Source organism: Vidua chalybeata, chromosome 20 (assembly GCF_026979565.1).
Source record: "Vidua chalybeata isolate OUT-0048 chromosome 20, bVidCha1 merged haplotype, whole genome shotgun sequence".
NCBI classification, from domain to species: Eukaryota; Metazoa; Chordata; class Aves; order Passeriformes; family Viduidae; genus Vidua; species Vidua chalybeata.
Genome location: NC_071549.1, coordinates 8493115 through 8508644, shown reverse-complemented (window position 1 = coordinate 8508644; position 15530 = coordinate 8493115). Strand labels below are relative to the sequence as shown.

Sequence of the window (15530 nt, the reverse complement as noted above, 5' to 3'; positions counted from 1 at the left end):
CCTGTGACCCCTTTGTGCTGTTCCCCAGTCGCTGCTACGACGGGAGCACCCCAGTGCACGCCGCGGCCTTCTCGGGGAGCCGGGGCATCCTCAGCAAGCTGCTGGACCAAGGAGGAGACCTCAGGGCCCACGACAAAGAGGGGAGGAGCGCCCAGGCGTGGGCTCTGTCGGGCAGGAAGGAGAGCGGCGCTCAGGTACCGCCGTGCTCCGCCCTTTTCTCACAGCTCCTCCTGCCCAGGAAGCTGAAATGACAATTTCCTGTCCAGGAAACTGAAATGACAATTTCCTGCCCAGGAAACTGAAATGACAATTCCCTGTCCAGGAAACTGAAATGACAATTTCCTGCCCAGGAAACTGAAATGACAATTTCCTGCCCAGGAAACTGAAATGACAATTTCCTGTCCAGGAAACTGAAATGACAATTTCCTGCCCAGGAAACTGAAATGACAATTCCCTGTCCAGGAAGCTGAAATGACAATTTCCTGCCCAGGAAGCTGAAATGACAATTTCCTGTCGAGGAAACTGAAATGACAATTTCCTGTCGAGGAAACTGAAATGACAATTTCCTGTCCAGGAAGCTGAAATGACAATTTCCTGTCCAGGAAGCTGAAATGACAATTTCCTGCCCAGGAAGCTGAAATGACAATTTCCTGTGGCTGAACTTTCCAGTGTTGTCGCCTGCTTGAAGCCAGCTTTTGTTCCATTTTCCTTCCGTTGGTTTTCTCTTTAGTGCCTTTCTCAAAGTGCCCATTTTGATTTTGCGAGTGACCCGTTATTACTCCAATAGTCCAGATTGATGGATTTAAAAGTCATCAATTTAATCTTTTAAATATTTTAATATTTAGAATGTAAATATTTAAATACAACAACAACAACAAAAATATTTTTATATTTTAAATTTAATTCATAAATTTAAAATGCTTCTCCTTTTTCTTCTGAAGCTCTGTTTTTGTTGTTTTTCCTCCTCCTCCTCCTGCCCAGATGCTGGAATTTATCCAGTGCGAGTGACCAATAGTCCAGATTGATGGATTTAAAAGTCATCAATTAAATCTTTTAAATATTTTAATAGTTAAAATGTAAATATGTAAATGCAACAACAGCAACAACAACAACAATTAAAATATTTTAATATTTTTAATTTAATTCACAAATTTTAAATGGTTCTTCTTTTCCTTCTGAAGCTCTGTTTTTGTTGTTTTCCCCCCTCCTGCCCAGATGCTGGAATTCATCCAGCAGTGCACGCTGCACATGCAGGCTGCCATTTGGAATCTTCCCTCTGATCTGCTCAGGAGAGTTGGCTCCTCAAAGGCCTTGATCTGCAGCCCCTCGAGGTTTGGTGCCCTTGTCCAAGGGTAACTAGAGATTTTACCTCCATTTTCTGTTATTTTAAAATAAAAATATTTAAATTATATGTTATAATTCTCATTTTTTATATATTTTTATCTAATCATAATTTATATAATTATATATTTATATAATATATAAAATTATAGATATTATATCTATATATTAAGATATAATATATTTAGATATTATATATAAGTATATAATATATGGATATATAATTGTATTACATAGATAAAATATATGTAATTATATATTTATGTTATAGAATTATTATGTTATTATATATAATGATTATAGAACTATATTATGATATATAACTATATTATATTATAGCATTATTTTCATATTATATTATATACATAACTATATAATATAAATATATATGATGTATTTATATTATATAATTTTAACTTTTATATATATTTTTATATATATTTTATATATTATAATTTCAAATTAGCAAGTTCTTATATCTTTCTGACACTAGCAGATTAAATCCACTTTGATTAATTTTATTTCTGTTGTGGCAGTTCTAAATAGAAACTTGATAGTGGTAAATATCTGTATTAAGATATTTAAGACAATTAACTTAAATATATGATTTAAGATATTTACGACAATTAAATTAAATATCTGTATTAAGATATTTAATACAGATATCTATATTAAGACATTTAAGACCATTAAATTAAGACAAGCTTTATTAATTAAGCTCTTGAAACCAGCATTAAAAGCACTGGATTTTAGTAGCATTAAAGTGGTAGCAGGAAATAGTTTGGTTTTTGACTTTTTAAGGTCCCTGCAGATGTTTTTTTGGGGTGTTCCCAACTGGTTCAGGAGTTTTTGTGTCAGATACACGTTGGGAAAAATCCAGACTTGTGAACAAAAAAGCAGTGCAGGATATACCTTGTGTGTGTATGTATATTTATTGGTTATTTTGCTTTAAATAAATAAATACATATCATAAAAGTGCATCTAAAAAGTTTTAATGAGCTGCACAATAATTTGGAATTTTGACGTCCGCATTAGATGCATGGGACCAGTCAAATGCAGGCTTCTGGCAGAAATTCTGCTTTTTTTTTATTTCCTTCTCTCTCTGTATCCAAGCCTTGGAGTAAATAAATTGCTTTTATTGCTTTTGGTTTTGGTATTTAGAAACGCTGAGAGTCCTCTGGGTAAATTGCAAAAACTGAAAGGACGAGCCAGTGTGGCCAAGAACATTTACAGCTTTGGTTTTGGGAAGGTAAGGAGCTGTGGGGAGGGATTTGCTAATGACATTAGAACGTTCTTCCCAGAATCTCTGTTCCTCACAGTAATTATCAGTGCTGGTTTTAACTTTTAGTAAATTCTTATTTTTAACTTTTTAACTTAGTGCATTCTTGTTTTTAACTTTTAAACTTTTAGTGCATTCTTATTTTTAACTTTTTATCTTAGTGCATTCTTGTTTTTAACTTTTTAACTTTTAGTGTATTCTTGTTTTTAACTTTTAGTTAATTCTTATTTTTAACTTTTAAACTTTTAGTGCATTCTTGTTTTTAACTTTTCAACTTTTAGTACATTCTTATTTTTTAACTTTTAAACTTTTAGTGCATTCTTATTTTTAACTTTTTAACCTTTAGTGCGTTCTTAGTTTTAACTTTGAAACTTTTAGTGCATTCTTTAAATTTTTAACCTTTAGTGCATTCTTATTTTTAACTTTTCAACTTCTAATGCATTCTTATTTTTTTAACTTTTAGTGCATTCTTATTTTTAACTTTTCAACTTCTAGTGCATTCTTATTTTTAACTTTTTAACCTTTAGAGCATTCTTAGTTTTAACTTTTAAACTTTTAGTGAATTCTTATTTTTAACTTTTCAACTTTTGGTGCATTCTTATTTTTAACTTTTTAACTTAGTGCATTCTTATTTTTAACTTTTAGCGCATTCTTATTTTAAACTTTCAGTGCATTCTTATTTTTAACTTTTTAACCTTTAGTACATCCTTATTTCTGCTGAAAAGATGGGGGGAAGAACCCACGAAGAGCACAAATACTCAGTCCTTCCTTTGGTGGCTGGAACAGCAGAAATTCCCGCTCAATTCACCTCTGGCAGCTCCTAAGGACTGGTTCTGCTTTCCCTGTTCCAGCTGCGGTGGGAAATTCAGATTTTGGCAGTGATTTTTCAGATTTCCTGGCGCTCAGCTTGTTGATGAGCTGGCTGGATTTGGGGAGCTGTTGCATTTTCCTCTTTCAGTTCCACCTGGCGGGCAGTGGCCACCTGGGCTACCTGGCCTCCCTCCCAATTATCGGGGACAAAGATGTGCTTCAGGCTGACGATGAGCCTGCGTTTTCTTACCGCGTGGGGCCCTACATGACCATGACCAAGTGAGTGGAGTTAAAGAGGTTTTTAGCCCCTCTTTGTGTCTGTTGCAAATTGCTTGTCTTAGTTTAGGGCAAAATTTGGGAGAGGACCTCTGGAAGGAGCCTCTAGAAAGCAAACTCCTTACGGCTCTTTTTTTACTTGGTTTGGGAAGGATTTTTTTTAGAGAGAAATGGAAAAAACTTGTTTATTTAACAAGTAAAAACACTCTCTAATACAAAAAAAAAAAAAAAATAACACCAGATGACAAAACTTTTTTACTGTTCTGAAGAGATGACAAATTTAGAAAGTCTCTTCTGGGAGTGGTTGTTTAGTTATCAGTCTCCGGCGCTGGGGATGGCTGCTGCAGGTCACAAAATGTAGACTCTTGGTGTTCCTTGATGTTTTTCAGGTTTAGGTCTAGAGCAGGTTCAGATGATATTCAGGAAAGGGAAAGGGAAGGGAAAAAAGAAACAGTCCAGGGTAAAAATTGGACTGGTTAGCTAAACTAACTAATAAGTAAAAGCAAAAGTAAAAGCAAGCCCAAGCCTCTCCTAGACACAGACCATGGGGGGAGCTGAGCCGGCTGATTTATAATATAATATATTACAATATATTATGTTAAATGCTGTAATATTATATTAAATATATTATATTATATTATATTATATTATATTATATTATATTATATTATATTATATTATATTATATTATATTATATTATATTATATTATTAAAATATATTAAAATATTATATATTAAATATATAATAATTATTATATATAATATATGATATATATTATATATTTTATATTTTATATATTATAATACATAATATATATTATATATATGATATATCATATAATATATATTTTAACATATAATATATTATTATATATAATTACTATGTATGTAATAATTATAATATCTATCATAAATACATATAATAATTATTTATATTTATATATAAACAATATTCAGTCAATTTATATTTTACATATATTAAATAAAATATTGGAATTACAAATAAGGTAATTGAATAAATCAAACAAATACATTTATGTAAATATTGTTATTAATGTAAATGTATTAAATAAAACAAAGCTTTAATTAAATAAATATTGTAATTATTTTAATTTAAATATTGCAATTACAAATTGCAATAATTTTGTAATTCTTGGAAATAATTACAAAATTATGGTATTGTCTAATTACTGTGTGTTAAGCAAGTGGTTGTGTCTCAGAGGCTGCCAGAGAATTGACAAATTGGTGATTTAATCTCCCCAAAACTCTTGATTTGTGTCACTGATGGCCTTTGCTGAAGGGAATTCCTTGTGGAAGGGGTGGGATTTTGGGCAGGGAACCTTCCCTGCTCCATCAGCCTTCAGCAGGACGAGTTTATTCCCAGTTTAAAAGAGCAAAAATTGGAATTCCTGACAGTGGGAGGCAGCACCAGAGCTTGGCGAGAATCACAAAATTCTCGGTAAATAACCACATAACTTCGGGGGGAAAAAAAAAAAAAAAAAAGGAGGGAAAACACAGCTGGAAGCATCTGGCCCAAGCTGCTCTTGTTCTTTGCAGCCTGATGTGGGGAGGCAGCCGGGTGACGGTGAAGGAGCTGAGCATCCAGCCCCAGCCGAGCAGCTGGGAGCTGCGCCTGGCCGACCTCCTCCTGGCAGAGCAGGAGCACAGCAGGTGGGACAGGAGCCCTGGGGCATGGGAGGGATGGGGTTTATCTCCCTGCCGGCCTTCGGGAGCACGCATCCTCACGGGATGTGATCCTGTGCAGGTGCTTTCGTTGAAGAGCTCTGGGAATCGGGGGTGCAAGTGTCACCAAATGACACAAGCAAAAACGATGCACCACAGCCTTGGTCACGATGAAGAGACTCATTTATTTTTTCTGACTCCAATCTTTTATAGTTCTCAAAAGGTGCCAGTGGATTGGAGGGTGAACGTGCCACCTCTCCAACGACACTGGACAAACTACCTGTACATCAAATTTCTCCGCCTCTATGAAAGAATGCAAAACAATAGGTTATTTACAGAAAGTTGTGTGAGAAAGTTCTCTACAAGAATGTAAACTCAGAAGGCTTTAGAAAACTCTTGATAACCAGGGCGACAGTGCGGACCCAAATCTGACTCCACTTTCGAGCTGAACGTATTTTATGTTCTGTCGTTAAAGAACTTACATATTAATTATTAAACTTCTGTTGGCCTTTTGTATACGTTGAGTTTCTCGTGGTCTTTCTCAAGCCCCTGGCCACAGTTTCTCATGATTATTCTGACGATTAAACAGTAATTATATTTAATTACTAAACAATCATCATATCTAACAATTATACCATTTATTATATGCTGGCTGCACAGGTGCAGCTCTAGCAAGGACAAGGCCAATACTTTCCCAGGGTATTTTCCCAGGGCCTAAGCCTAACTTTCCTCCTAACTCCCCAAATCCCCATGATTGTAAAACCCTTTTACTATCATCAGGGGAATTGTGGGAACCCAGGACATCCCTCTGGCTGCCCTGGCTGCCTCCAGACCCTGGCAGAGGGCTCAGAGACCTTGGCACAAAGTCAAAAACACCTGTGGCTTCCATTTTAGCCAGTGGAAAAAACTGCCAACTTTGTGTGAAGATTTACAGGTCACAAGAGTTTGAGTTAATGCAACACAGGGTGAAAAAGTAGAATTTTGGGGGTTTTTAGAATGGGGCTCAGGAGGCAAGATGGAAGAATTTGGGCGTTGTCTTGTCCTTCTTGTCCCCTACTTTTCACTGTGATGGTGACACTTTTTATTGGTTTAGAGTAGAGACACCCTGTCCAACATAGGTGATGGGTATTGGGAATTAATTGTAAATAAAGCACACGTGGTTCATGGTATAAAATGTAAACACTGCCCCAGAGGGCAGAGAGAACGCCACGATTTGACTTGCTAGACAGAGCTCAGCAGGTCAGAGAAAGAATGTTATAGATGAGAGAAAATAAACAAAGCAAAACCGACACATCTGGACTTGTTTGGCTGCGGGGCTGGGAGGAAAAGACTTTTTACCATCTCGGGGTGATCTTGAGCACAGAACCCCGAGAGGGAATGGGATTTACCTCTCAGGAGTGTTAGGCTGGGGTTGCACTTCTAGATCAGAAATACAGATTTTCTTCCCACTCCTGATCTTTTAAAATCGAGTATTTCAGTTAAAAAAATGCATTTACACTGAAATGTGTTCCAGTGAAAACCCAGCGCTGATGTCATATTGCTAAAAACGCTGAGCAGGGCAGGACTTTGCTTCTTCTCAGCTCAGATTTGCCCTGCAAATTTGATTTTTCCTCTCCCTTTGCAGCAAGCTCCGGCACCCTCACTTGCTGCAGCTGATGTCTGTTTGTCTGTCCTGTGACCTGGAGAAAACTCGTTTGGTCTATGAGAGGGTTCACTTTGGCTCTCTCTACAGCATCCTCCATGAAAGGGTAACTGCAATGCTTCCGTTTTAAATGATAATTAATCCGAAGTTTAGTGACTAACATCTTCCCTCAAAAAGACAAATTCCTCAGTCTGAATCTGAGTTTCTAGTTCTTTTTCCTATTTCAAAAATCAATTTTAAATTTTTAAAATTTTAGTTTAATTAATTCAAATTAAGATTTAATAATTTTTAAATTAATAAAAATTATTTTTTAAATTTAAATTTAATCATTTTTAAAAAAAAATTTAATCAATTCTTTAAAATGTAAATCTGTGTTTTACTGTTGTCATTTGATATTTTCCTCTTCTTTTAAGGTGTTGTTACTTGGTTTGGCATTGAGAACAAATAGACAAATTTCCTCTTTTTCCTCCAATAAATTTCACATTTGCTGCCTTCTCCACCAAATAACAACCCTAAGAAATAACAATAACTTTCTCTCACCTCAAGTTTAGAGGCCTGCCATGTAAATTGGGTGCTTTTGGCGTTGTTTTACTAAATTTATTTAATTATATAATTATAATATAATTATATATACATATAAAAGATATATATTTAATATATATAATATATTAAATATATATAACATATATTATATATTTTATATTTTATATATGTAATATATATTATATTTTATAATATATATTATTATACATATATATTATATACATACATCATTATATATACATTATATATGTATAACATATATTATTATACATTATACATTATTATACACTATATATATAAAATATATAATATAAAATAATATATAATATCTAATAATATCTATAATATATAATATATTCTAATATTATATATTATATATTAAAATAAAATGTAGTTATATATTTTATAATAATGTGATAGGTATTATATAATATATTTTATATTATATACATTATATAATAATATAATATAAGTATATAATACAAGACTAAGAATATAATTATATCTTATAATATGTATCCTATAATATAATTATATATTATTTTATGTTATATTAAGGTGTGTTATGGTATGTTATGTTATGTTATGTTATGGTATATTATATTATGTTATGGTATATTATGTTATGGTATATGATATGATATGATATGATATGATATGATATGACATTATGTTACATTATGTTACATTATGTTACATTATGTTACATTATGTTACATTATATTATTGTATATTCTATTATTGTATATTATTGTATATTATATTATTGTATATTATATTATTGTATATTATGGTCTATTCTATTCCATTCCATTCCAGCGTGCAGAGTTCCCAGTGCTGCAGACAGAGACCCTTGTGCACGTTCTGCTGCAGATCCTCGACGCTCTGCGTTTCCTGCACTCCCGGGGCTTCATCCACCGCTCCCTCTCCTCCTTTGCCATCCAGATCGTGTCCTCGGGGGAGGGCAAGCTCTGCAACCTGGAGTACCTGATCCAGAGGTGAAAAACTTCCTCAGGGTTGCTGTCAAATGGGGGGTGGAACATCCAGCACCTCTCGTTAGACTGGTGCTTAATTCATTGACACCGGTGGGATAAAGAGGATTTCTTTTCATCTCAGTGAATTATTACTGAAATTATCCCCTAGACACATTGGAAAATAATTTTTTTTTTTACAGACTTCCTGTGTTTTATCCATGGTTGTTTGGAAAGCTCCTGTTGGGGAAAGTTCAGCTTTTCTTTTTTAGTTCTTTTGGTTGCAAAGTCGTTAAAGGAGTTTTTGCTTTCCCCAGACGTTTGCTGCACATTCCTATTTGCAGACATGCCCTGAACCTTTTATGTACTAAACTTTAAGCACACTCAGGTGTTTCTTTCCTAAATATAAACCTTGTAGTTGAGTGTGCTGTATGTCCTGATTTACAGTTGTTTCCCCTTTTTGCAGCAAGGACAGTGGAGAGCACAGTGACCTGACCCGAATTCCTGTCCCAGCCCAGCTGTTCCGCTGGAGCTCCCCTGAAATAATCCTGGGGAAACCTGGCACAGTCAAATCTGATGTTTACAGCTTCTGTGCAGTGCTGCAGGAGGCCCTGACAGGTGAGTGCACAGATTTGGGCTGGGATGGTTTAACTTAAAACATAAACCAGGCAAAAAACCCCAAATATTAATGACAATAACAAAGATTACTGGGGACTGCTGTAAAATGTGATCAGAAAACTTAAAATTGTGTGGCTAAGGGATGAAATTAATGGTGGGTATTAGAGAAGCACAGTGGTTTTCTGCTGTTTATTTTTCTTCTTCCTACCAGCACAGCAAAACATTCAATTAAGTCTTTTCAGTGTTCAAAACAAGCTTGTTTTGAAACAGCTTTTATGTTTTTGATCTCTGTGATAAGTTAGAGATAAGTTAATGTTACTCTGTTATTGTCATGTATTGTAGCTGTTATTACAGATAATGTCTGTTCTGCATTCACTTTGACTATTCTGACAGTGAAATGGGATAAACAATTACCCTAAAAATTAATCCCAATGAAGAATCCAGTGCAGGGTTGTTTGCAGTGTCACTCTCCTCTAGATATTTCTGTCAGCTCCCTTGAAAGCATCCTCTGTTGGAAACAGGGAGGAGATGCCAGTGCTTGTTTCAAGTTGTAAAATATGGAATGGACAGGGAATAATGTGATTTTTAATTTTATAACATTTTATTTTATCACATTTTTTAAAATTTTTATTACATCAGGAAATGATGTAATTTTTTTAAAATTAATATTAATGTACAGCTGGGGACTTAAAATCTGTACTTGTGTCTTGCAGAGAGCCTTCCCTGGAAAGGTGTGGAAGACTCAGCTGTTAAGCAGCTCATCCTTTCAGGGGAGCAGCTGGAAGCAGATGTCAGGCTCCCCCTGCTCTATTATGATGTTGTCAAGTCAGGGCTGGAGCCCAAACAGAGGAACCGCTCCATGAAGCTTCAGGATATTCAATATATCCTGAAAAACGACCTGAAGGTGATTTCCAGCATTCTGGATTTTGATGGATATTCTGTGTCCATTCAGATCCTGCTTAAATCTAGAGGAAGTGATCCAGCACTCAGTGTTCTGCTCCGGGAGCTGAACCCCCTCAGAAGAGCAGGCAGGGACACAGAACTGACAAATACAATTTTGTGTTTTATTCCTTTTGTTTTGTTTTGTTTTACAGGACTTGGTTAAATCTGAAAGTGGCCCCAAAGCACAGAGATCTGCTCTTCTTGCAGATGTGAACATCTGCTGGGCATCAGCTTTTAGCTTCCAGAAGAGAACAGTGGAATTCCAGGAAAAAGAGATGAGCAAGGCTGGTGAGTTTCATGTGTTCCTCAGTCCACAACAGTCTGGCAGAAATCATTCAAATGGGAGCACTCACAGATTTTATGATGTAGGTTGAAGGTAGGAAGCAGCTGGCTTTGGATTTTAGCTGCCACTTCATTGTTAGTGTAGACTCAGGACTCTAAATCTGTTTTGTTCAGGAGGTGCCAAATGCTGCTCGTGGAATTTCTAAATCTCCAAAACTCATTGTCCTCAACGTGCAAAAGCAGCACGGCTGTCGGGTTTCTGGAGAAATGATTTAATGTTTCAAATTGAATTTTTCAGGTGGTTTTTCTGCCCCCAAGGACTCTGTTTTCCCCAGGGAGAGCAGTGCTGGGGTGGTGCTGGAGGCAGCAGCCAGTGCAGAGCCCCCTGTGCAGGACAGAAGTCCCGAAGTCTCCTCTGAACTCCAGACAGGAGCTTCTCCCTCCAGTGAGAGTGATGTGGATGGGAGCCTGTGCAGCTTTGAAATGAATGAAATCCTGGCCAGCTATCCAGAAGGTCCCCAGGACTTCCTGGAAGGAGGACCTGGCTCAGGCCAGGCTCTGAAGGATGCACAAAGGCAGCAAAAGGAAGATCAGAGCCCGTGGGAGGGTGAGGAGGAAGGGGAATCCTCAGGCTCCAGCACAGAGTTCACTGGAGAGGAGGAGGAATTGGAGCTGGAAGAAGAAGAGGAGGAGGAGGATGAAGAGGAGAGGGTGAGAGAAGCCTCTGGGCTGTCCCAGGTGAGGGGAGATGCTGGCAGGAGGCTGAGCAGCCCCTCCCAGAGCGAGCAGCACATCAGCAGATGCGTCCTGAACCTCAAGATCATGCAGAGCTTGCTGCAGCAGGCAGGGGATTCCCTGAGCAGGACAGAGGAGAAGCTGGACAGGCTGAAGGCCATGGCAAAGCAGAAGAGGCTGCTCCAGGAAGTCAGGATGGATCTGCTTCCTAAGGGAAGTTCTCAGGGAAGACACTGGGATGGGTCTGATGCTCCTTCCCAAAACACCAAGAAGGCTTTTTCTGGAGTTGATATTTTTTTACACCAGGCTGTGGCTCCACCATCCAGGGACTACATCCCACCACCAATAACGTGTCAGGCACCAGGCAGAGACAGCCTCCAGGCTGTTCCCAAGGCAGCCAAGGAAAGAGAGGCAATTCAGAATGAGAAGTGGAAGAGAAAAATTGCAACCACCCATCGTGATCCGGGCTGCAGCGTGGGCAAAGGGCTGGATGATGAAGTGAACCCAAACCAGGAGGTAAAGTGTTGAGCAGGGGCCTGGTTATCATTTCTGTGTTCTTTAGCAGGCAAAGAGATGCAGGGATGGGTGGTGTCCAAGAGGAGGGATGAGTCTGTCCTTCCAAATGTGCATTAGATACAGGAGTGAAGACAGCTCAGCAGTGCAATTGAATTATTTCCTCTTGCTCTCCAGTCCTGCCAGGACAATACTGATCCAGTGGCTCAGGGTAGGGTTAAAATCCAAATCCTGCACTGAAATGGAGACGGGAATCTCAGGGAAAAGGCCAATGGAGAAATATTTCTGCTTTGTGTTGAGGCCTAAGCTGTTATTGGGAAGAGCTTCTGGATCACTTTAATTACTAAATACACGGACCAAAGAGAAAGAGAGAAATTCAGTTACATCTCTCCTGTGAGGGTAATCTTGAGTCATTCAGGTCCACTCATCCCCCTGGCAGCTGCATGTTTTGATGGCATGTTTTGATTGCCTGCCTGCACCTGAAACCTGCTATAAATCCAGGGCAGAGTTTTTGCTGGAGTTGTCATCCTTTGTCCTGAGCAGAGCAGCTAAAATAAAACTCAGGGAATAAAGTTTGTGCTGTCCTGTTCTGAGGTGCCAGCTCAGGCAGCAATTAGCAGGATGCCCAGTGTGTGCTGAATCATGGCTTGTTGGACTCATTTCAGCATTTCCTCCCACACGTGGCTGCAAGATGCCAGAAGCTGAACTTGCAGTGTCAGAGAGGAGCTGATTCACATCCTGCAGCGAGAAGGGAAGAGGAGAAGTGGTGAGTTTTGATCTTATTCATAGAAGAGTTAATTCTGACAGGTTCATCTGGAGAAGAGGCGCTGTCAGAGGAGGCACATCAGGATCAAGGCTGGCATTAAATGTTCCTCAGCATGGCAGAAGCCATCTGTGCAGAGAGGAGCCTGCTGTGAGTCATTGTCAGCTGCAGAGCTGCTGTGACAGGGCACTTTGTGTTAAGGAGTGCTGTTAAAAATGATTTCACATGCCTCTGGGATGGAGGTCAGTGGTCCAAAACTGTACCAGGGTCTGAGGAGAGCAATCAGGGAAGGTGTGAATAAAGGTTCTCTCTCTGGGCACAGCCTCCTTCAGTTCCCAGCAGAAATACTTTTTAATGTCATCTCTTTGTGTTTTTAAGCAGGAATGGAAAGCACATATTGAAATTACCTGGCAAAACTTGTGCAGATTCATGTTGGAAAAGAGGGGGACAGCCACTTCTTTCAGTGTTTGGTCAAATCAGAAAAACTGCTGCAGTTTTAAAATTAATCCATGATCCATTTGGATCAGAAAGACCTGTTGGTAAAGGTTAGAACAGAAATATTTCATGGTCAATGAAGCTCAGGGAGTGAACTCTGGTGGGAGAGTCATTGTCCAGGTCTGAAATTGTGATCAATAAAACAATGCCCACATCACCCATGGTGTGTTTTTGGAGCTGCAGCATCTGGAGGCAGCTGACAGCTCTGAGATGCAGAGTTGAATGTACAGCTTGTCTGGTTAATCCAGAATAGACCTAAATAATAATAACAAAAATAAACAATAAAAGTAATCTAATAATAAAATAATAAAAAGGTCTGTGCTCTGCAAGCTCCTGGCAGCTCAATCTGCTGGTTCTGCTGGGTTGTTAAAAGGCTGAGAGCACACGTGCTCTAATTAATGTTAAAACAACTTGGAGCCTTTTCCTGGCTGGGGAATACTTGACACAATATGCTCAGGCTCTAAAATAGTTTGTGCATTTCATGATCATTGATTGCAGGTGCCATTCAAAACCAAGGGTGGAATTCTGCAGCCAAAAAAACAGTGAGAAGAGGAGGGTGATGCAGTCGGGATGGAGGAGTGAGTAAATCAGTGGTAAATCAGTGGTAAATCAGGGGTAAATCAGTGGTAAATCAGGAGTAAATCAGCATTAATATCAGAAATCTGGCTGCAGTGCAGTGCATTAAACTCAGCACACAAGGAAAGGTCTCTGTGCCTTAATTACTGAAGCTCTGTGAGGCTGTTCTTGGATGGAACCCAAGTGAGTGGGATCCTGTGTCTTGCACATTCTGGGCACAAAATAATCCCAGGCACGTTGAGGTGGTTTGGTTTCTGGAGCTGAGGGGATTTCTAGCCTGCTTTTGGACAGGGTGTGGATTCAGGAAGGGCAGGGATGGCAGTGCCCAGTGGATGGCAGCACGGGCATGGATAATAGAGAACCAAACTGTTCCTGCAGAGACTTGTCCGTGAGAATTTATGCAGGTTTAAAGCGTTATTTAAAATAAAAGCAAGTGTTTAGCTCTTTTCATGGTGCTGCCAGCTCTAACCTTAGCATTTCCAAGTCTGCAGGCACAGTGAAACACAGAGGATGCTTTGAAGGCCCAGATCCTGTGGTGTGAAGTGGTAATTTTGTATAATTTTGTTCTTTTTGCGTAGCTGAAGTCAAGCAAATGGCCAGAAGAGTGGCCTCAGGTCAGCTGGGGCTCAGCTGTCCCTACCCTGCCAGTGAATGCACGTCTGAAAGTGAAGCAGAAAGTGTCAAGGAAACCCCCCAGCAAAGGCAGGAGCAGCAGAGGTGTGGGTGGCAGCCAGGTGAGGCTGCTGAGCCCTGGCACCTGGGCACTGAGGACAGAACTGACTCTGGGGAGAGTGATCTGGAGCCTGCACTCAGGACTTCCACAGGTGAGGCTGAGAAATAAAATGCTCTCTTCTCTTTTTGTCTCCTTCCATTTCCAATCCAGCTTCTGTGATTTTTTTTTGTTTGTTTGTTTTTTTTACAAGAATTGTCCATTTTATCATCCAGAGCTTTGCCCTCAGAGCAAGTCAGTCACTCCTTGATGGGCATAAAAATGAGTATTAGGTGTTAATAGGTGGAGGGAATGAGCTTGGAGACCTTCATCACCACTGATTATTGTTATCAGCATGAGAAACCCAAAGCTTTCAGAGCCTTGAGAGTGCTATCACACTTTTATTTCTTCCAGTCTCACCACACAGCTGCTTTTTCTGCAGCAGCTCAGTGGGTAAAGCTTTTGAAAAAGTTCTCTAGAGAGGAACAGGGCAAGGTTCCCCTGCTTATATTAATTAACGAGGTGAGCATTTAAATGTCATTATTTCTCCGTGTTCCTGGCAGACAATTAGTGTCACTGTCTGCTCTCATTGATATTCCAGCAGTGCCTCAGATCACTCACTTCACATCTTTATTTTTTTTATTATTTTTAGTTAATAATTTTGTTCCGTTCTGACATCCTAGGGAGGAGCTGCCAGTCCCCAGCACCAGATGAGCAAGCAGAGTCTGGAATATCCATTCCTAAGAGTTCAGTCCTTCCTCAGCAAGCTGAGAATCTCTCTAGAGTATGTACAGAAATCCAGGGAATTTAGTGGCAGCTGCTTATCCGTGGAAAAGTTTAGCCTGGTGTTGCATCCTGAGCTGATCTGAGTAACAATTCCCCTCCTCCTTCCTCTTTTTTTTTTTTTCTTTGTTATTTTGTTTTATAAACCTGCAAGGAGCAGGAAGTGGGTTGAAAGTCAGTGAACAATTAAATAGAATTTCAGAATTTCAGTGTTTTTTCTTGGCTGAAATATGTATTTTTTATTAATAGAGAGTGGGATCATCTCAGGTGATGATGTCTTTCACAGGGACATTCTAGGGAATTACATTGTTCCCTTAATTCACCTCCTGATGTGACTGAAGAATTCTTCACTCCTGATTATTTCCTTCCTCCTGCTCTTGAGGGAAGGTCAGAACCAGAGGTAAAAATAACATTTTTTGGACATAAGTTACACAGCATGTGGTTTAATTGTGCTCCCATTTGATTTGAAGAGAGATGTGGAAAATGGGAGATTTTTTTTTCCCCATGATTATTCTTTTCTTTCAAAATAGCACCTGCAAATAAAGATTTAGGTAAGAGTAAGCAAATT

The 15530-nt window shown here is 38.6% G+C and overlaps 1 protein-coding gene across 7 annotated transcripts in view; it reads left to right on the top strand.

The window, feature by feature from the left end:
* The window catches only part of TEX14 (testis expressed 14, intercellular bridge forming factor), a 33890-nt gene that overhangs the window by 6176 nt on the left and 12184 nt on the right, over window positions 1-15530 (top strand). For 6 of the 7 annotated variants that reach the window (XM_053961211.1, XM_053961213.1, XM_053961208.1 and 3 more), the window contains exons 3-18: window positions 29-194; window positions 1216-1352; window positions 2503-2590; window positions 3579-3709; window positions 5265-5378; window positions 7015-7138; window positions 8395-8573; window positions 9013-9164; window positions 9878-10068; window positions 10259-10394; window positions 10687-11639; window positions 12302-12402; window positions 13393-13472; window positions 14049-14294; window positions 14863-14963; window positions 15249-15362. In XM_053961211.1, the coding sequence (XP_053817186.1) occupies window positions 29-194; window positions 1216-1352; window positions 2503-2590; window positions 3579-3709; window positions 5265-5378; window positions 7015-7138; window positions 8395-8573; window positions 9013-9164; window positions 9878-10068; window positions 10259-10394; window positions 10687-11639; window positions 12302-12402; window positions 13393-13472; window positions 14049-14294; window positions 14863-14963; window positions 15249-15362 (3013 nt within the window). The remainder of the gene's footprint in view (window positions 1-28; window positions 195-1215; window positions 1353-2502; window positions 2591-3578; window positions 3710-5264; window positions 5379-7014; window positions 7139-8394; window positions 8574-9012; window positions 9165-9877; window positions 10069-10258; window positions 10395-10686; window positions 11640-12301; window positions 12403-13392; window positions 13473-14048; window positions 14295-14862; window positions 14964-15248; window positions 15363-15530) is intronic. The other variant, XM_053961207.1, reaches the window with a different exon arrangement.